The sequence below is a fragment of the Anas platyrhynchos genome, chromosome 4 (genome assembly GCF_047663525.1).
Source record: "Anas platyrhynchos isolate ZD024472 breed Pekin duck chromosome 4, IASCAAS_PekinDuck_T2T, whole genome shotgun sequence".
Lineage (NCBI taxonomy): Eukaryota > Metazoa > Chordata > Aves > Anseriformes > Anatidae > Anas > Anas platyrhynchos.
The window spans coordinates 24,370,430-24,393,066 of record NC_092590.1 but is presented as its reverse complement, the minus strand read 5'-3'; the positions used below and the strand labels follow the sequence as shown (position 1 = coordinate 24,393,066).

General features: G+C 37.7%; 1 protein-coding gene across 32 annotated transcripts in view; it reads left to right on the top strand.

Annotated features, from left to right (window-relative positions):
• The window catches only part of TENM3 (teneurin transmembrane protein 3), a 1,327,252-nt gene that overhangs the window by 1,250,780 nt on the left and 53,835 nt on the right, over window positions 1-22,637 (top strand). For 21 of the 32 annotated variants that reach the window (XM_072037263.1, XM_072037264.1, XM_072037262.1 and 18 more), the window contains 5 exons: window positions 10,228-10,254; window positions 12,775-12,921; window positions 19,755-19,971; window positions 21,025-21,144; window positions 21,540-21,801. In XM_072037263.1, coding sequence (XP_071893364.1) covers window positions 10,228-10,254; window positions 12,775-12,921; window positions 19,755-19,971; window positions 21,025-21,144; window positions 21,540-21,801 — 773 coding nt within the window. The remainder of the gene's footprint in view (window positions 1-10,227; window positions 10,255-12,774; window positions 12,922-19,754; window positions 19,972-21,024; window positions 21,145-21,539; window positions 21,802-22,637) is intronic. The other 11 variants (XM_072037267.1, XM_072037272.1, XM_038177892.2 and 8 more) reach the window with 1 other exon arrangement.

Below are 22,637 nucleotides of genomic sequence, written 5' to 3'. Positions count from 1 at the left end.
TATTTTTAAATGTTGACTGTTTGTCCAGTCTCATTTTCAGTTATCCCACTGTTTGTATTTTTAGTTGACTTTTATTAAAGGACAGAAAAAAGGAAAAAAAAGAAAACATAAACTTATTGCTGTAATATAAAGAAGATAGTAGTGGTACTCTTCTCTAAAATCTTTTACGCCCTTGATTGCTTTTTGAGTTATTATGTTTTTTTGTTTATATTCCCAAGATACTCAAATGGAAATCTGGCCAAAGGAAAGTCTAATTGCTCTAAAATTTCAGAGACCATTTGTTTCTTTTTATTCCAATACTTCAGGACTTTGAGAAGCAAAATAATAGATGATTGCAAAGGTTTGCTTTTTTTGTTCAGACAAAATTTTGACATCTGCTACTCAGCATGCATTTGTTAAACATCAACATTTCTCTAAGGCCAGGGATCACAAGACTGGAAATGGGTTTTAATATACATTTAATGTTATGTACATTTGGTTTGTGAGAGAGAACAGAATAGACTAAATGAATTAGATTTTTCCAAGTTTTTCAAGCAATGTGTGTAGTAAAGTGGGCAAGGTTTTTTTGACTACTGTGGTAAGCATGATGTGTGCTGCTGACACCCACTGGTCCGTTGTGCATCTCTAGCAAAGGGTAGCTCTGACGTAAACACCGTACTTAATGTGGGCCACACCTGTGAGTCATTTTCTTTGCTCTGAACTCATACTTCCAAAGATTTACATCAAAGATGTTCACCAAAACACTACACAGTGCTGTGATTAAATGAATCTAATGAGAAATAAAGAAACTCAAGAGTCATTGCTTTGTTTAGCATCTTAAAATATTGAACTAAACACTGGCACTATATATTCCAAATACATATTCCATTTTAAGGCTATCTAAATTGCTTACTGTCTTTTCCCTCAGAAAATCATAGCATTTTACCATTTCTTGTATCCATGTGAAAGCAGATTAAATCTACAGTTTATTGCAAAGCTACGGAAAATCACCTGTCAATTGTTTATTTGGTCTGGGAGTAACACTGATGGATCTGGGTTCAGCGTCCATGTATTACTTTGTGAAGCTTAACCTGCATCTCAGTGTGATACAAGACCACACATGCACAGCTGGTGCCCAGGTGAAAGCCTGGATGAAAATTTGCTCTGTAATAAAGTTTTTATAACACAGTTGTGCTAAGATATGTTTTAGTTTCCTTTCTATCCTGGCTTGCAATGAGTTCAGTGACCCTCTCCTGTCTTAGTTGTTGCTCTGTGAGATCAGAACAGATATTTCACACGTCTCATTATTTTTTGTGATATAACTGTTATGTACCATGAGTAAATTAAGTAACTGTCTTAGGAAGCCCATAAATATGAATACTTTTCCAGCTGCTTTTCCATTAAACTCTGTTAGCTGAATGAAATTAGTAAATAATTATGTTGGTGGGGAATCTGCTATATCCATGTGCTGTGTAACATCTCAGTTTTACAATGCAGCTTAATTTTTTCTATAGACCAAATTAGTTTTAGGGTAATCTAAATTGCAAATTGGCCAATTTGCATTAAAACTATGCCTTCTTGTTCAGATTTGTCAACACCTCTTTTTTAAAAAGTCTTTAACATTAAGCATGGGTGGGTAAGACCATCTGTTTATGGAGCTTGCCTGCAGCTCCATTACTTAACACATGAGACAGGTTACAGCTGTTTAATTGTTATCGTGTTGAACGATTATCTTTCCATCCAAAATTAATGTTTATATATGTATGCATGGAAAGCAAGTCATTAAACGTAAGTGATCTAAATGTGGATTAATGTCATTAAGCATTGATATTAATCCCTCAGGAGGGCTAAAGTTAGCGTAGTGGTATTCAAGCTACTTTAGAGTGCTATGTGATGCTACCTTACCTGGTACACAGAACTGAAATTCACATCCAGTGATGGTCGGCTGTAGAAGAATACAGCTTGTAATATGTTTGTATTCCTTTGGAAACTGGGATCAAAATTTTTTAGCATCTAAGAATTTTCCCTAAAAGTAGTTGAGAAAAAAATAACAAGGGTCAGAAAAGTGCTTAAATTAAACTTTTCTCTGCATTAAATAATGTTAAAATCAATCAAACAAAAAAATGAATTTTCTTTAGCAAGAGCTTTATAGTTTCAGATATCTTAACTAGAAAACCAGGGAAGTCATCCAGTTGAGATTTTCAGAACTACAGAAAAAAAAAAATCTGAAGCATGCTCCTGTAAATTCATTTACATTAGTACAGGCTCTGCCCTGGTTAATGGGAAAAAAAGATTTTGTGAGTATGAACAAACATGAAGGTATTTGCATGCTGTTTTTCTATGTGACCATGAGCAGCTCAGAGGTATTCCTAGCACTGAGGAATGCTTACTTTAAAAAGTATTCTCCTTCCCTAAACCATGTGATCTGCACCTGCTTTTTTCAACATGTGTTTAGCTTAGGTCTCCTTATATTACAGATTTCAAATAAGACTACATGGAAATGGCACTTCATCCCTTTATAAGATCAGAGAGTAAGTCAGGACAAATGTTTTGCTCCTGTTAATTAAATGAAGTCCTCATAGAAAACTTGGTTTACCTATATATCATTACACCATATATCTTTGCAGTATGAGTTTGACAAACAAAATTATGGAGCATTTTGAGGGTTCACTTGATGTTCCCCGCCTTCTGCAGGTTAGAGGGAAAGCAACATATATTATGATGACTATCCTTATCTCAATACTGATGCTAATATGGCAAGTATGTTCTACTTTTCTACAGAGTTTAAATTACCAAGTATACTCACATTTCATAGTGTTTTAATGTTTGTGTTAGGCAAAATGTGCCTTAATGTCTTCATGCCAAGAATTCTTCATAAACATTAAGATTCTTTTGAGATTTTAGAGTTTTGATCAGAAGAAAATGTTTTCATTCAAAATAGAATAAATACTGCTGTATTAATACATTCTATAATTATCAAAATTCCTCAATATGTCTGTTTCCTTAGTGTAGAGTTCATGGAATTACACTAAGTGCAAATTTCACCTTAAATTAAGATCTGAAGGAAGGTATATCCTTTGCCATTCAAACCTTTTATTTTCAGATAAAATCTGACAAAGATTCAAAACTAATTACATCAATATCAATTAGGGCACACAATAATTGTGAGTGAAATCCTACTTTCAAAATTAATGTCTCAAAAACACCTGACCTCACTGGAGTCAGGATTTCACCCCACTATTTATACCTGTACCATCAATGCAAAAACTTAATAGAAAAGAGAAGATAACTTTCTTGGCACCCAGAGGATTGATAACCACAGTTTAACAATATTTCATGGAATTTAGTGCAAATGTGGTTTTCATCTTCCCTGTGCCTGAAGAGTATGTTATTAATTTTCCAGGCCAAATCTTGAATATGCAAAATAATGTACATGCTTTGTAACTATTAAAATACTCCATTACCAGCTAACTTGAAGATAGTGCCTGCGTATCTGAAACTGTAAAACAAAGTGAATTATTTGTTCAGGCCTTAACACATTCCAAGACCAAGTATCTCAAATACAAATTATCTGTTAGCATACTTTAAATTGCTAATTGGTTGATTTGCATTTAAATGAGGACCACATGTGAAGTTCAAGTTAGGCACATTTTCAGAAAACAGCAGTATCCTCTGAGATGAGAAGAATTTTAAAGTGTGTTGCAAAGCTTACTTCAGATGAAGTGGCCAGAAAGTGGGTGCTATTGTAAGTTGTATAACTAGCTACCTGCTGGTCAGACACATTCTGAAAGTATCTCTAGTCAGAAAGAAAGATGGAAACAATAATTCTTCCCATCCCATCCTGCCCTGTTCCATGCCCTAATATGTTTTCAAGCCAAATTTAACCTTCATGCAGTTCTTACGCTATGCATCAGATTATACATGCATCTGTAGCAGCTCTTTGAGAGTTTGTTAGAGGTCTCAAACAGGTGTTTGAACTTTTTCATCCTTAAAGTGTGAGACAGTTTGAAATCCTTAATGGCATATACCCTTTCTTCTAAATCCTTTTTTCAGTTAAATAGATGTTAAATAGAGAACAACACTGCTTATGAACATATTAGAAAACATGTACCAAACTTACAATGTCTGTTATAGCCTTAAAAGCAACTAAACCTTTTATTCTAAGAGTTGTGGTTTCCAATACTAATGATAAGAAGTATTGTTTTAAAGTAAGATTGGGATTGCCTCCAGAACAAAAAATCTAGAGGACAGTGGGCTTCGGTGCCTTTGAATGTAAAAGCCCGTGGAAGGTTTCTGTGAGGAACTGTTGCGGTTTTGGCAAGGGATAAATTGCAGTGAATTCAGTTCTCCCTGCGAAGACTTAAGCACTAGGACTATGTAGACGTTGGAGAAAAGCGCAGAAATGATGAAGGTATGATTTTGGGTTGAGAATTACGTTTTGGCCTACCTAGGGAGGAAAACAAAGAAAATTGCCGGAAACCATTTTTCCAACCATGTGTTCCCCTTTACAAGAAGGGCAAGATGGAAATTTAGGAGTAAGAAAGTCTCAAAAGGAAAGTGTTTGTAATCCTCCTCTATTGGCAGCAACTCTCTGAACATATGGTATGTCTAAGACAAGGTTCTTACAAACTCAGAAAAAGGATGACGACCATGAGTTGCATACACTGGAAGAACATGTGCTTTCAGTACTGTTAGGTGATGAATAGAGAGAATTATATTTGCAAATGATACCAAAGCCTGCTGCCCCCAAGCACTGTGGAAGACGGGACAAGAATTTAAAATTACTTTAACAAATAGAACAGGATTTGCAGAAAAATAGGTGCAATTCGATGAATGCAAGGTTTTGTGCTTAAGTCAGAATAATCAACTGCACAAAGTCACGTTAGGAAGCAGCTCACCAGGTAGAAGAGACTCAGAAAAGACTGTAGTGAATCATGAATTTGACATGAGTGAGCTGCTCCGCAGCCAGGCTAGAACAGTGGCTTTAAAATTGTAGTGAATTGTGGCCTCCTGTAAGTTTTCTGGTAGCTGTATGGACCTCCTCGGAAATTTCATATGGATGCATGGCTTTTTTTAGTCAGCCTTAGAGAATAAAAGCAGTTGCATAAAGGAATCAATACATCTTTCCCTAAGTCTGCTATGGACGGGATCAGAAGTACTGGGTTTAAATATCACAAGGGATATTTTTTTAGTACATTTGAAAGATGTTTTAATTGCCAGGGTAGTTAAGCTGCGGCTGGGTGGACATGAGAGGGACGTTCTTCAAGGTGCGCTGCTAGGAGAAGTGAACCAGAATGAGGAACTACAGACTGACTTGAGTAGGTTAGAGTGGTTAGGACAGAGCAGTCAAATGTTTTTTGTACCAGTTCCCCCAAAACAAACACAAAAAACTTGGTTCACACGAACTGCATTCTCCCTAAAGTTTGCAATGAAGCTCTCAAGAGTTTCTCTTCTGTTGGCAAGTGTCTGTGAAAGCACTGAGAAAGCAGTGTGCCTCATCCCCTGCTACTGCTTGGCTGTGCAGGGAGTCAGCTATAATGTTCATAACACTTCGTTAGCACAAATGGCAGAAGTGTAGGTGGCTCATCAAAGCTTCCCTGTCACTCACCGTGAAAAAATGTAATGTCACAGAATGGAATTTCTTTTTGCACCCTTCCTTTTTTTTTTTTTTAATTTATTTTGTGTACGTAAGACCTGAGAACTTTCAGCTGCCCAAAAGGCAGGTTACAAGAACATTAGTAACAAAATCAAAAACATAAAGCTGGGAGGCCACCTGTTTTTCCAAATGAAGTGGATCACCATGCTGCTAACCCCACTATGCCCTCTTCAACCCTACATATATGGTCTTAACTTATTTACATAATCGGTGTGTGTGCTCAGAAGAATAACTGGTTGAACTGAAGCAGAAGGAAAAACATAAAGCATGGGAGGCAACACTCAGTTGGCCCTTCTGTCATTGTCATGATGATTAGAAAAGAAACAACATATATAGTATCAAATACATTGTAATAAAAATATAGCTACATGGAGTGCTGAAGGAGGGCTGTCAGTTCTGTACACTGATGAAGGAAGAAGGGTATAAAAATTATTTTTTCCTCTTTTAGCTCTCTTCTCTCAAATTTCTGCTGTTTTCTTTAGGAGGGAGAGGCTGTAATGTAACAAAGAAGGGAGGCAACTGCTGGTGTTAGGGGAGAGGACACAGGGGTGCTGCTCGCACTTTCAGGGTAGAGGAAGCAAAAAATAAAAGTTTTTAATTTGGGCAGACTGTGAATGACATGGCTTTGGTCACATTCTTTTGTATTTTTACATCTAGCAGTGCTATGAGGTCAAATTCTGCTCTTGCTGCAAAGTAACTCATGACTCCTGTGGAGCTGTTGAGTTGACGCTGTAATGGGCTATTATATGCTACAAAAAATACGTGGTATGTTGTAGTTTAGTGTGTAGATTACAAAGATTATGGTGGGTGAAAATGTCTTGTGAAGGGGTGTGGCAGCTTCACGCTGTTGGCTAGCAGAGCTCCACCGCAGCGCTCTCTCACTCGCCCTCCACAAAGGAGCTGGGTTAGAAAATACAATGGAAAAGGGCTCAGAGGTTGACATAAGGACAGAGAATTGTTTACCAAGTACCGGGACATGCTAAACAGATTTAGCACAGGGAGATTAATGTATTGCTTATTGCTAATAACAGAGTAGAACAGTGAGAAATTAAAAGCAAACTAGAAACACCTTCCCCCCATCCACACTCTTTTGCCTCCTCCCCCTGAGTGGCACAGGGGAATGGGGGTTACGGTCAGTCCCTAATACTTGGTCTCCACCACTCCTTCATGGTCACTCCCTGCCCCTGCTCCATACGGGGTCCCTCCCATGGGATGCCGGCCTTCCCAAAATGAGCCTGGGGGGCTGCCCACAGGCAGCAGCTCTTCAAGAACTGCTCCCATGGGGTCCATCCCCCAGGAGCAAACTGCTCAAGCACAGGTCCCCCACGGGCAGCAGGGGAGCTCCACCTCCTGCCCTCCTTCTGCACTGCCCTTGGGGTCTGCAGGGCTGGTTCTCACTCCTCTCTCCCAGCTGCTGTTGCACAGCAGTTTTCTTCCCTTTCCGCAAATCTGCTCTCCTAGAGGCCCAAGCAGTGTCACTCCCTGGGTCAGCTCTGGCCAGTGGTGGGTCCCTTTTGGAGCCGGCTCTGGTCTGACATGAGGCAGCTGCTGGGCTCTGCTCACAGAGGCCACCCCTGCAGCCCCCTGCTACCAAAACCTTGCCATGTAAACCCAATACAATAATAATAACATCAACTACTAGAAATATAAATTTGCTATACAGTATTTGAAAACATGTCACTGTTATAATCCTTTATGACGGAATAATCAGAATAATGCAGTGCTATAAGTATCAATTAAGGAACATCAAATCAATGGGTATGTGACTCATGCTGATTTAAACAGGAACTGATTGGGATAAATGGATTTAATATGTACTTTTATTCTGTGGCTATTCTTTCTTACCTAGAGGAAGTAGCATATGAATAATCTAAGGAAGACACTGACTTACATCTCTGGTAGGAGACTAATGGGAGACATTAAATTTAAAAAAAGAATAAAAAAGGTCTGGGTTCTGACTGGTTATGAAATATGACATGTTAAATGTGAATTTGCCTGACTGTTACCACTTCTTTGTAAAACACATTAATTTGCCACATATTTATATGCAAATCTACACCCATTGATAATACAATTTATATTTTATATTGACTGCCACTTACATGTTCTTGGATTTTGACTGTCCTAGAAAATGTGCAAATTTTATACTTGTTTTTCTTTATTCCATTTGAAGCTATGTTAACTCCCTCTTGAAAGTCCCTGCTTGAAATAATACCAAAACTTTAAATTTCACAGTCTTAAACCCTGCAAGAAAACTGTTGCGCATACATTGTCTGGTCTATGGCTAGTTTATTAGACTCTTTAAGGACTTCACATAACCCAAATGTGCCAGATGTTTAAAAATATCACAAAGAGGAGCACCTGCAGAGATACTCCATCCTCCAAATCCCACCTAGAATTCTCTGCACAGAAGGGAAAATGCTTGTATTTTGTATTTCTACACAGAACTGGGTTAATCCCTGTTTCAGTTACAGGGCCATAACCATAAGGAAGGTAGTATGGCTAGTTAAACCTCACTAAAAAGTTATGCTATTTTTGGTCACCTGTTTTCTGCTTTATGATTCTAGGATGCTGCATGTTCACAGACTAGTTTCTAACGTTGCCCTTAATGTCAAGTGGTCACAGGTAGAAGGACACTGGGATGTAGAAGTTGGTTTCTGCACATTATGGGTTTATGGTCTGGTACTGACGTCTTGTAAGACTCCTGGACACACACAAAAAGCAGTTTCTGGTTTCCTTTTTTTTTCTTTTTAACGCAGATTGTCTTTCTGAAAAGTGATAGTATGAGGGGGCCCATTTGCAAGGACTGTTTTCTGTTGCCTAGGAGGTTTTTCCTATGTTCCATTTTGTTACCTATCTGTATAGCTGTGGAGACATTTAATGTTTCACTGGTGGACAGATGCATTCCCTAGGTAGACCTAATTGCTTCAATTTTATGGAAAAACTTGATTTTTCCTCCACACTTGCTGCACTATTCTAAGAGCAGCTGTGTAGGAGCAAGGGGAATTATACTGGATGAGTAAGAGAAGAATTTGATCCACCCTGAAATGCAGCTGTATCACTTTTTGTTTGTGGTTTATGTGAAAAGGTACTTACTTTGCTGCTGCCGTTCTAATGTTCTATAATTGATGTTTTCATCTTCTTCCTTTGTCTCCCTTTAACCCTATCATTATAGAAAAAACAAACAAACAAACTGTGCAGTGGACAGCTGACACTTTCTTCGAGCAACAGGGACTAGAAAGTTTCCACCTCCTAGTTGTAGCAGTGATTGTGTCTTCTCTGGGTGTATGCAGCTCATCATCTTCCTCCTTCGTCTCAGGAAGAATTTTTTCCCGTTCAATCAAACTGGAGGAAATCCTGTGGCTGGAAATGCCTTTCATACCTCAGATACACAAAGTTGAGGGTCAATAGCAAGTGACACACAGTAGTTGCCAGAAAGGGTCCACTGTCCAGCACAGTTTTAGAAAAGGACAAATTTTGAAAGTGAGCCCATATGGGCTCTGCTGGGAGATCTTGTCCACAGCAAAAATATGGAGTTGAATCTGCTATTGGTGACTCGGCTTTGCTTGTCCCTGCTACAACAGTCTGCAGTGTCCCATCACCTCATGTGCAGGTGGCTGGATTTGGTAGACTGCAGTGGACCAGTCCTATGCGGTTTTGTTTTATGTATTTGTCCCTTTAACACAACTGCATCTGATGTCTGTTTCCTAAAAGTAAGGAGGGAACATACAACCTGCTGTGTTTCATGTATCAAAAGTAGGAGCCTGCTGCTTTAAACCCATCTTGTGCTCTATCTTTCATTCATCCATCTGTCCTCCTCAATTTTTTTTTTTTCCTCCTCAAATGTTAATTGTGGTAACTTACGAAAAAATAAGTCTTGCTTCTCCTGGATATACTGTTATTTATTTTTATACATCTAAAGCCTGAGTTTAACTGTCACCTGTTTTTCCAAATGAAGTGGATCACCATGCTGCTAACCCCACTATGCCCTCTTCAACCCTACATATATGGTCTTAACTTATTTACATAATCGGTGTGTGTGCTCAGAAGAATAACTGGTTGAACTGAAGCAGAAGGAAATTATTCCTCTTAAAAATACTGTTAATGCAATCAGAGTTAAGATAGTATGCTGGTTATGCTGTCAGAGCTATACGTGACCTGCAAATTAAAGATCTTCCAGTATGGTCAGTGTTTTAAGCTCAAAAGCTAATTAATTACTCTTAGGTTGTGTTGAAAATTGGATTTTTTAACTAGCTTTGATTATATTTTTGTTATACGTAAAAATCAAAGCATGTAAAGAGAAGTAGGAAGAAAAAAAAGACCTAGGCTTAGAAATGTGGCATTTTTCCTCTGCAGACCTCCTTTTTAAAATACTATTTCATTGAGTCATGAGTATGTTTGCTGAAAAGAGAATTTCTTGCATTTTTAAAGGCTGTGAAATACATTTTCATTCTGTAATGTAAGACCTCTCATGTCAGGAGCACCTGCTTGATTTGCATGTGAATTCTGAACAATTCCTGTTTTATGTGACACTTCTGAAATGTCTGTCTGTTTTTTTTTTTTTTTTTCTTTCTTTCTTTTTAATTCTCAAGCTCACTATTTGGATAAGATAGTGAAAGGTACTGTATATTTGCTCTTTGATGACATGCCTATACCTACATGTATATTTTAATATCTGAATATATAGTGACAAACGTACCAGACTGGCAAAAGAATCTTCTCTCACATACATTTCATGGATTATAGATTTAATTCATATTACTTTCAACTCATCTCAAATTAAAAACAAAACCTTGTTTATGTTATTATCATGACATTTTATCAGTTATTATACCTTTTTGTACAAACTGTATACGTGCATTAGATTTTGTTTGAACCAAAAACTGAAGATAGTATTCATTTGCTGTTTGGTTTGTTTCTTTGTGAGTTTTGTCATTAGATCTCTACCTATGAAACAGTAAATATTTAGGACACAAAGCAAAGCAAAACTTGTCATAAAACAAGTGTCATTAGTTCCAAAGAACAGATTAATTATAGATGTGTGTTTACATGTGGATAGATAATAGAATAATGCAGGATTTTAAGCTTTGGTTTATCTGAATGTAGAAAATCTATAGAAAATTATGACTTGTATTTTGTATGACACTAGAAAAAGCTCGTATGCAGCCTTTTCAATCAAAAGATTAAAGGATGCAAATGCCTAACATGAAACAGCAAAGGGTTTTTATCTTCAGTTATGGTGAAAAATTTATTTTTAAAAATGTTTAAACTATTCCTACCCCTCTTTCCCTGAGTATCTTCTTTATTCCTTATTTGTGTTTTGTTGTTTTTTTTTCATTAAAATATGGCAATATTCATGGCAATATCCAGGCTTTCACACAATAAGTCTTGAGTGTACCCAGTTGACTCCTAAAATGCTCTGTCAGTAGGGCAATTAAATATGTAAGTCTTCCATAAATTAAACAGAAGAAACATTAAGGAAAAAATAGCTCTCTGTACATCAACAAATACTACTAGCAGCTACAGTCTGAAAGAATAAGAGTAGCAAGACTAATTTCAGCCTAGCTTGGTAACACGTAACCATAACTGTAGCATCACCATACATCCCCATAAGAGGCTCTTCTCATTTTCTGCCTTCTAAGAGTAGTTTGACAAGAGTTGAACACTCTTCATAACTTTTTCAGAGTGTTTGCAATTTGAAACTCTGAGGTTGAAAGGAGTCAGTAAATTCAAAATTCTTTAGAAGAAAAAATAAGCTATTTCTTCTGAAATACTGTTCTGAGCTCAACTAAGTTTAACCAGAACAAGTCAGTAGACTAGTTCATAACAACAGTAGTTCTAGCAAGTGAAGTATTTAGCCACTTAGCTTTCTTTTGATAAAATTCTGCAGAAAATTGTGTCCAAAAATATCTGATTTGTAGCCACTTTCTCATAAGATACTTAGTGCCATATCTGTACTTGCTTCTGTCAGTGTCTTATCATAGTCATAGATAAGGAACACCAAAATCTACATATTTATAGTGTTGTCATCCTCATACAGATCATGTTGGCTGCATGCCAGATTTCATCACTAGGAAGTGACAGCTACTGTTTTCTTTTTTCTTTTTTTTAATGTAATGTTAGACTGAAAACAATTATAGATTTTGGATATATTAAATTATTTTAATTGTTTCCCAAATTTTCCCTCCTTGGCCATAAAAGCAGACAAGATAGGATATAAAGGTAACAGCACAAAAGCCTTAGGGAGATTGTCACAAAAAATCACTCTCTGCTATCTGTCTTGAAGCACGTCACTACCGTGTTTTTGTTCAGTCTATCAATGTTTTATTGTGGTCCTTATGGTATTTCATTTTGTCCGTCCTAAGTAATCAAATACGCACAGCTACTACATTTAGTTGGAAATCCTGTTGGTCCTGTCCCATCCGTATGCAGCCTGAATCCTAGTGTCTGTTAGAATAGATGCTAAGCTGCTTCACTATTTCCTGGGCTTTGCTTATTCTGTGAAAAGGAATGTACTTCTGGCATAAAGTATAGTCATTAAAACCAGCCTATACTTTGTGCAGTTTTTAACGCACTGTAATTTCACATGAATATACGGCAACTCTGAGACCAGATAAAGTTAATGTTCTCTTTTATTATGTGCCTAAAAACATCCCGTTTTCCTACTTCATAATTTGGAGGGATTTGTTCATAATAACAGGGAGTTTAAACATTTTTGCCAGTAAGTAACCTATACTGCATAGAGCAAATGACAATACCAGCACAGAAAAATGTATTATTTTATACGGCTGTGTTTGCACTATGCACTCATCTCTTGTTACCCTGCCAAAAAAAAAAAAAAAAAAAAATTGAAAATCAAACTTAATTTTGTCTGGCCTGCAGGTATTTGGAGGATTGATGCATTTATTTCCTGCCTGTACAGGTAAGTGGTGTCTCAAGTGTCAGGCCAATCAAAGATGCCACTTTGTTAAGAATTACATTCCCCAGGTAATGTTGCTGTTCCACTCCATGTGCAATTACAGTAGTTGTGCTGTTATAAAGGCCTGTTCCCAGTAAGTGTCCCTTGTTTGTATCTTTTATTTGACCAAAATAATTGCAATATTTAAATCACCTGTGGTGTTCTTTGTCTGTTTCAACAGAGGGCTGCCCCGGCTTGTGCAACAGCAACGGAAGGTGCACGCTGGACCAGAACGGCTGGCACTGCGTCTGCCAGCCAGGATGGAGGGGAGCGGGCTGTGACGTAGCCATGGAAACTCTGTGCACAGACAGTAAGGACAACGAAGGAGGTAAGGTGTCATAGAGTAGTAGAATCATGGAATGGCTCGGGTTGGAAGGGGCCTTAGAGACTATCTAACTCCAACCCCCTGCCAGCAGGGGGTACACCAGCTGGATCTGTAACACTGGGGAGGGTGTGCTGAGAACCAGAGGTTTTACAGGCAGGTGATAAAATGCTGCTATGAGAACCGTGCTCACATTTTACTAGCTCTGTAAGAATACACTGAGGTATGCACTGCTTTCATACGGCATATCAGCAAAGCCTCACAAGATGCTTATGACAGGTGAGATAGGTACTTAGAAAATGACGGGTGTCACCTTAGTTTTCCTGCAGTGTTCTTTTGTAGTGGAATAAAGCATCATCTCAACTTAGTGAACTGTACTAAGGAGGAAATAAAAAGGAAGGAGTTCATGTTTGCAGTGACCTCACAAGGAAATTATCCCAAGAGGAAAGGCCAAAGAGGGCCTTTACATTTTGACCTATGATGCTATTGCTGGAAACAATTGCTTGCCCATTCTACAAAGATAGCCTGTGAATACTCAGATAATTGACAGGACACTCCCAGAAGTCTTTTCTTTTTCTCTCTCTCTCTTTTTTTTTTTTTTTTTTGCTTGCTTCTCTGCAGTCTGTCACTCAGGTGACAGGTAACAATCTGCAGTAAGATGCAGGCAGGACTGCTGACTTAAGGAATCAATCTGCAATCATCGGTGTAGGGTAGGGAAGGGAGAGGGACTATGACTTTGGCATGACTCCAGAATCACACACAAAAACAAGACTAAATGTGAATGCAGTCATATAGTAGGTCAGCATAATAATTTTGTTCTTTCTTCTATCCTCCTCTCTCATCAACTCTTTTTTTTTTTTTTTTTTTAACACATTCAGATCTGGAACAGAGATAAAAAATAAACTCCATTAGGGACTCTGGTTGCTAATGTCATCTATGGCTGACTTTGTTTTGCAGCTTAAGTCTGAATATTCCATTGCCATTGTTGGTTGGCTGTTTGCTCTCGTCTCCCAGTTGCAGTTGGGATTTTAGAAATCACAAACATAAACAACAGTAGCATTTACTTCCTGAGGAAAAAAAAGTTATATGATCAAAAGAGTACTGCTATTTACTGCTTTACATATCATTGGATTTACTACACTTCTCTGTTAAATATTTTACATTTTAAGTGAACTTAGGATCCTGAAGAATATGATGCAATCTGGCATACAGTGAGCTAGTGTGAAGCTGAATTTCTGCATGTATGAAGGGAGCAAGAAGACTGATTTATCCATAGCATTTCCATGCAGAGATGTGCTGTTCGAAGAATAAAGTTCATGTGGGCTGGGAGATTATGAACATAAGGAAGAAAGAGAAACCTTCAAGCATGAAAAGAGACAAAGCAAGGAGGAAGAAAAACTAGGTTAGAACATAGTCTGGAGGAAAAAAGATAGATGGTAGGGAAAAAAGTTGAAAGCCCAGGGTCAGACTAAAACAGGTACTGTAAGCGTTAAGGAGAATAGAATGGCATTATGTATCAGAAAGTGAGCGGGAGAGTCAACAGCAGATAACAGAGCAGTAGGAGGAAGAGGAGCAAGGTGAACAGGAATGCACATAAACAAGACAAAAGGAGATGCTCCTTCAGACTGAAAACAATAGTAGGTGTTTGTGAGGAAAAGGGGAAACAGGATGGGGAATTGTAGCAGAAGGATCTAACAGGATGACTTAAAGTTCAAAAAGAAAGAACAATATTGCAAAAATAATACTCTAATAGTCTAATAATACTCTAATTTGTGTTGCTTTTTTCTCTTTATTTTTTTCATTACTCCCTTTACAGACATTATGCAGCTATGTATGAGGAGGGGATTGGCCAAACAGTTTTTTTGCCATGAGAGCATATAACGCTCTTTGTCACTGACATTTCTCTTTCAGTGGACCTTATTTTTAATGTGCATGCTTCAATAAGGAGCATATTCACTTCTATTCTTGATTAGTGGCTGAGGAATCATGTTAGAATATAACAAATTAAATTAAAAGTTGGAAGCATACCAAACAAAACTGGGAAAGGAAAGTCCTTTTTACCAGAAACCCACCCAGAAAGAGAAGCACTGTTTCTTCCCTTTCCAAGAATATGTGCAATCAGCTCCCTGATCTCTCAAGCAAGCCATTCAGATTCCAGACAGCTGCAGGTGATGGCACGCGGATGCCTCTGTTGTATTTGTTTACTCTGCAACGTTAGGTTATCTGAGCACTTCTACTGAATTTATACTGATGACTGCAGGTACTTTGATTTACATCGCACTAGGCTCAGTGGTAATATAATTGGAGTTATCTTAGTTGTTAGCTAATTGAAATACTGTGGTTAATGTTAATGTTTCATCATACACTGGATAAAATATATGTAATATATTAATATGAATATAATTCATTAATAACAGTGTCTGCTGCTCCTCTGATTCTTAACTCTTTCTTGGACTGATTGTTCAAATCCCATGAAAATGAGCATACCAACAACCTCAATGGGAAAATTCTTCATGAGAAGCATTAATGGCATCAAAGCACCCATCCAGATATTACTGACATATGATGGGATGATTACTCATCTTCCCTTTAATAAAGATTTTTGAGAGTCCTGCAAATCCTTTCCTCTCCCTTTAAGGATCACAGTTGCTTTATCTTTTCATGTGTTTGATTTGGGTAGTCTGTTACAGGATTTTCTTTACATTTTAGCAATCCCCAAGGAACGTGTTTTCAACAAGCAGACCTTAGGCTGAATTAAACTCTTAATGACTTTTGTGGGGAGAGGAGAAGTCAGAGTTGTCTGTGGGTGGAAGAAGCCTAACTTCCTTACTTGGCAAAAAATGCGTCACTATTATACTTTGACAAAGTGTGCCATGTTTTGTCATCACTGTAGGAAGAATAAGCTGTTGACTTTTTAGTTTAGGTGGGTCTTTACTGAACAGATTCCTTTGTTAGGCTTGCTTTTTAAAAGCTCCTATCCAATTATTAAGAGTAGTTAAAGGTTTCCACCAGCAGAATTGAAAGGATTATTAACGTTCTTTTATTAGTAAAATTAAAATTAATACTATTATAAAGCAAAGCCTACTTAGCACTATACTACTGTGCTTTTGTAATTACTTGCATAGGCTAGGATGGCTGGCTTAGGGTAGTCATTGTCTCAGGGTAGTACAAACGCAGACTAATTTGAGTATGCGATAGGTATGTGTACAGAGATACTGCAGTAGTAACATTGAACAAAATACTTGTGTGCTGCTTAGGAATAAATCAAGCAATTTCTGCTTTTTTGGGTTTTCTGACCAGCTGCTTCTACATGCAACCATTTTTGCTGTCTATAATTGAGTCAATTGGTTATACCCTGTTGTAAAACTGAGCTACATGAGGATAACAGAGTTTTGTTAATACAGTTTTCTGACCATTCCAGCCTCTTTCCTTCATGTGCCACTGGCACTGAAACCATCACGGTGGGATGGCCAGCATCACAGCTCCAAAATTGGGCTATTCCTTTGCAGGCACTGAATTTCACATTGTGGATATTCTTTGCTGCCTAACTACACAGTTGACTTACTTACCAAGAATGTGATTTATATAGGTCTTTGGCCATGATCTACCCCTGGCACTAGCAGAATTTGTGCCCCGGAGTTATTTTGTCCCACATGTTGTCTTCCAGGAGTTCTACACATACACCTCAAATTCCATTCAAAAGTAGACATGCCTGCTGATACATCTTATTTTGTAAACATCAGAAACACAGCAATCATGTCTTGATTCTTCTCATTATGTTGTTTGTTTTTATCAGTCTCTACAAAAAAGCAATTTTGTCACTTCCATTGCAATTCTGTCCATTTTGGTACAAAAGGAAAAGTAACATTAACTGAGATTTTTACACCTATACTTTAGCTTTTGAGGAAGAAAACAATAATGTGGTCATTATGTCTGCTGTGTATAGAAGCACCACTTACATCTAAAACAAAAAAAAAGGTACAAAATAGCCTTCTGAGATTGATAATGATTGTCCAACTGGCTAAAAGAATTTCTATTTTCTTTATAATTTTCCTATTGCATTTGAGTGATATAACTGATAAGCTCATGTTAAGCTAAGTCTTATATTTTTCAGGCTAAACAGCATTCATCGATATTTTGCAGAGTTATTTCAGAAAGGAAATTTTACTCTGCTTCACACAGTGCAATAGAGTAGTCAACTTAGTGGTACTAGATAGCTCTAGCCACATATGTACAGAGAAAGAATGAAAAATGTTTGCTCAGGTTATAAGGAGCCAGATTCATAACCATCCGTCACTCGCCTGGGCAAGTTGCTGATAAACTCCACAGAAAAATAACAAACAGCGTATCCCTATATCTTGGCTGGTGAAAATGAGATTCTTTCTCTGATTGATGTTAGCAGAGAGGCTTGTAAAAATGCATTTCCAGCTGATTAGTTCAGAAGGTGTCAATCTCATGCAGTTTTATGACCTGCAGACTGTACTCCAGATGTACATTTGCTTTTTATAAACTAACAAAGATGAATGACTAAATTTGAGCATTTCTTTGGCAACTGCATGAGATATTGCCTGGGAGACCATACAGAGATATAAAAAACCCAAACTATGCTTTTAACCATCAGTACCCCCAGCTTTGACACTGATCCAGGCTTCTAGAGCTAAAACTAGAAGGGAGCTCGGTGCTTTAGCTGGAAAGGGGTTTCACACTGTAGTGAGACCAGAAAATCACAAGAAGCACAGACCATTTGAGGCTGGAAGGGCCTCTGGATATCATCTGGTCTTGCTGCTCAAAGCAGGGTCAGCCAGGGCAGGTCACTCAGGGCTCTGTCCAATTGGGTTCGTCTCCCAGGATGCAGACTACACAGCCTCCCTGGGCAACCTGTTGCAGTGTCTGGTGGTTCACAGTAAAAAGTTTTTCTGATGTTTAAACAGAATTTCCTGTATTCCAGCCTGTGCCCGTTGCCTGTGGTCCTTTTGCTGGGCACCACTGAAAAGAGCTCCATCTTCTTTGCACCCTCCCATGAGGATTTCATGCATTGATGAGATCCCTCTCAAGCCTTCTCCTCTCCAGGTTGAAGAGTCCCAGCTCTCTCAGCCTTTCCTCTTAGGAAAGGTGTTCTGGTCCCTTAATCATCTTCATGGCCCTTTGCTGTAGCATGTCCATGTCTCACGTCCATTTCTCTCATGTACTGGAGAGCCTGAACTGAACCCAACACTCCACTCTTTCTGACACAGCCCAGTATGTCATTAGCACCTTGGTGCTGATGGGGTGCACTGCTGGCTCATGTTCAACTTGGTGTCCACCAGGACTCCAAAGGTCTTCACAAAGATGCTTTCCATCTTGTTTCCCCCCAGCATGTACTGGTGCCTGGGGTTGTTCCTTCCCGGGTGCAGGGCTTTGCACTTCTCTTTGTCAGACTTCATGAGGCTCCTGTCAGCCCGCTTCTCCAGCCCAGGAAGGTCCCTCCGGATGGCAGCACAACTCCCAGGTGTATCAACCACTCATCCCAAAGAAAAATCAATGATACTACTTTTCTCTCAAAAAAGTTTAAACTTTGATATACTTAACAGGGACTTTTTCATCCCTTTTATTTTTCTCAAACTGACTTCAATGTCAGCTGAGTTAAATAAGAATTTTAAATGTGCAAAAGAATAGAAATCCCAGCCCCTCACTGTTCTGCCAGTCTTCCCACCAATCCACACAGCACGGCAGTTCTTAGAGGAATACCTTTAGAAGATCTCTGTTTACTTACACTCTTTCAACGTATGATTGAACAAAAATGGATGATAATTTTCCCTGCAGAAAGTTTTACTATAAAGCTAGATTCTTTTGTGAGAGAAGCAGTCACGGGCTTCCTCAGAGTGCTGCATTGGTGTATTTTTCATTTTAGTGCAGCAAGCAGGCTCCCTCTCTAATATAAATGGAATAATAAAATGTTTGAGCTATTTCAGTCTTGCTGTTCTTTTGGGGAAACAATTATCAGCGATGTGATACCATATTACATTCATCTGGAAATTTTCTGTAGCTGACATTTCCAGGCTCATTTTCCTTACGACTTTACTTACAACAAATTAGTAGTTATCAATTTGATCTTGATTTTAATCTTTCACCAAATTAGATTTCCAGTGATGTGACAGATCTAATGCTCATTATATGTGAATATTTCAGCACATAAGCATAAAAGCACCCATGTGTTTAAATCTTTTTATAGTGGCCAGTATTCCTCATCATTTTATTCAAAATAAAATCTAAATGTTAAGTACAGATTTTGTTCTCATATACATTTTCATGCAAAACAGTTGTGGAAATTGCCTTTGCCACTAGCAACAAAACCTTTCTGCCAAAGCATAAAGGAATTCACCTTGATAAATGTTGTGAAATATTTAAAGCTACTCACAGCATAGATATGCTAAAAAGTTCAGGAAAACGGCAGAGTGGGAGTTACTTGTTTCTTTTCTCTAGCAAGCCAAATAACCTCAGATAAAAGCTACTGAGACCCACCTAAAATGTTTAATATTTATAAGTTAGCAGTGTGTGCAGAGCCTGAGTTCCCTTCATTTTCTGGTTTGTTCCACATGTTTATAGAAAAGTATCGAATAAAGACATTTAATTTATGCAAGATCCTGAGTGCATTTAGCTTGCTAGGATTTCCATGGGAGTTTAAGAACTCAGTGGAAACAAACTTACTTTTCTTTAATTTAAAGTGAATTCATTAAAATCTTAATTATTAATACTCTTTCATACTATGTAATTTTTTTAATTTCTCTGCTTGCTGACTCATTCACATACAAAAGGGCAGGAGGAAGAGTTTGTTCATTTGTGTGAATTTCTGCCAACAGATGGGCTGGTTGACTGTATGGATCCTGACTGCTGTTTGCAGAGTTCTTGCCAAAATCAGCCTTATTGTCGTGGGCTACCTGATCCCCAAGATATCATCAGCCAAAGCCAACAGTCGCCATCTCAGCAAGCTGCCAAAGCATTTTATGACCGGATCAGTTTTCTTATCGGAGCAGACAGCACTCATGTCATACCTGGGGAAAGTCCTTTTAATAAGAGGTGAGCATGACTCATCCTTTACTCATGAATACAAAAGCAATTGAAGAGCAGAAGAGCGTGTGAGGTGCGTGCTAGAAGATCCACTGTGACTGCAAATTTAATTGAGTGGACTTTCAGAAAGACATTTTCTCTTAGTATATCAGATTGCTTATTTTATCTCATTTCCTAAAAAATTCAAATTGCCAGTGCCACTAGGTTGCAGCAGGTGTTTGCCGTACATAGTACCTGTATTCTAACAGGGCACTTTATTAATGATTAAATAAATCTTTATTTAACCAGTTGATTTGGGCTAGCACAGTTGGGAATATATCAAAGCAATGAAAACACTTCAGAAGGAAAAGCAAAGCTACACTTTTTAAACTGAGCTCACTAAATAATATAAATTATGAATTAATGTAATAGAACTGTTAAGTGCACGACAGTATAATTGCATAAACTATTTGACTGGTGCTCTGCGAAGCAGTAATGACCTGAAAATAAACCAGTAACAGGAAGCAGGTGTCTCGGATCTCACTGAGTGAAAGAAGATGATTTACACTAGAACCACTGCGTTTGCAGTAATTTAACAGCATTAATGTGTTTGGGCACAGCAGTTGATTAAAAGTTGTTGCACAAATGTTCCTTATTGCTCTTTTAAATTTTGTACTTTGTAGTCCCTGCAGTTTTACAGATTGCTTTGATACTAATTGAAAAGTACATTTTTCTTTAAGAACCTGCCAGAAGTATGACTTACAGAACATCTAGAGATTATAAGTTCTTAAAATTCTTCAGTGTATTACTGGGCTTAGTAACTCAGTACAAAGTCCATACAAAATGAACCAAAGTAAACTCAACCAAATTAAAACAAAATGATAATCTGTAGATGTTGAGGTATATGTTTATACAATGTCATTCATGTGAATTTGTAGATGAGTTGAAGGCTCAGGGGTGATTTTGTTAATTAGAGTTGATACCATGTCAAGGTGTATGTTTGTTTGCTGTGTTAGCTATTGTTCATTCAAAAGAGAACTAAAAAAAATAAATTAGATTTGTAATTTGATATTTTTTTCACAGCCTTGCATCTGTCATAAGAGGCCAAGTATTAACTGCTGATGGAACTCCACTCATTGGGGTCAATGTCTCCTTTTTACACTACCCAGACTATGGATATACAATCACTCGCCAAGATGGAATGTGAGTACACTTTGAAGCACTTCTAAGACATCAAGACAGTAAATACATAAATAAAGAGCTGCTTGTAAAAATAAACTAGTAATTAAATAACAGAAACAATAGACCTGAAAAAGTGGTTAAGCAACGCTGCACTTTGTACATTCTTCAAATAAATATAAACATACCATATATGTACTTTGGAAGTAGAAGGCCTTGTTGAATTTAAATGCAGCATCTGAAATTCTCCATTCTCTTAGTGCAGTATTATGTAATGTAATTTAATTGATTTCTCCATTGTTCCCAGTAGAGCTATTCTTTCTTCAGATCAGTACAGTAGGATGAAGAATCAATCAGTAAAATGGAGGCTGTGGCTGGCTGTGGGAATTTGCTCAACAGCTGCCACTATTTTTTTCTAGGTTTGACTTGGTAGCGAATGGTGGTGCCTCTCTCACACTGGTGTTTGAGCGATCACCGTTCCTGACGCAGTATCACACAGTGTGGATTCCCTGGAATGTCTTTTATGTCATGGATACCCTGGTCATGAAAAAGGAAGAGAACGACATTCCTAGTTGTGACCTGAGTGGATTCGTAAGGCCAAACCCCATTATCGTGTCATCACCTTTATCTACCTTCTTTAGAATTTCTCCTGAAGATAGTCCTATCATCCCAGAGACACAGGTAAAGTGTATTACAAACAAGTAGTATTTTATCTTAGGCTAGAATTAAGTAACTATAGTGAAAAGAGTGTAAATTAATTGTTTTTAAATAAATAATCCTGATAAGAATTTGCAATGTGGTTATTTTTAGACCAATTTATTTATTCAATGTGATATTTTTTTTAATTTAATTTTTTAAAAATCTAAGAAAACTTGGTGCACGCCAGTGTCTGGTTTTGTATTTGTTTGCATCATTAAACGGACAGAATGTCTTCATCAATCAGGCACTGGCCCATCAAAATGGACACACTGTAGTACGTCAAACTTCTTAGACTGCCCTCTTGTTAGAAATGTACTTCAAAACAGAAAATGAAAAGTGTTTTTCCACTGTGTCAAAAAGAGTCATGCAGTTCAATTTATCAATTTATTTTTAATAGAGAGCATTAATGCTGAGGACAGGCTTACAAGGCAATGAGCGTGTGTGCTAATGTACGTCCTCAGAGCTTGTGATGTCCAAAGTAAAACTTAATATCAAAAGCTTGTTTGCAGCTGAAAGAGCTGCGACTGGAATGTATTTTTCTCTATCATAGGTTGTGTTATCTCAGATAACTCATCACTAATGTAGTCTTCCTCAACTCTTAAAGCAGAGTTGTGTTTCAAGTAGTATTTATGTCATTATTGATTTCTGATAAAACTTATTTCGTTATTGATTTCTGATAAAACTTTTCCTACTGAAACAGCACTCTTTCTCCTTCCTCTTTCTCTCTCTTCCTCTCTCTCCCACCCTCACAATGTCATAATTACATAGGGCATTATTTTTCACATTCACTAAGAAATATCCTTACATCTTCAAGGGAA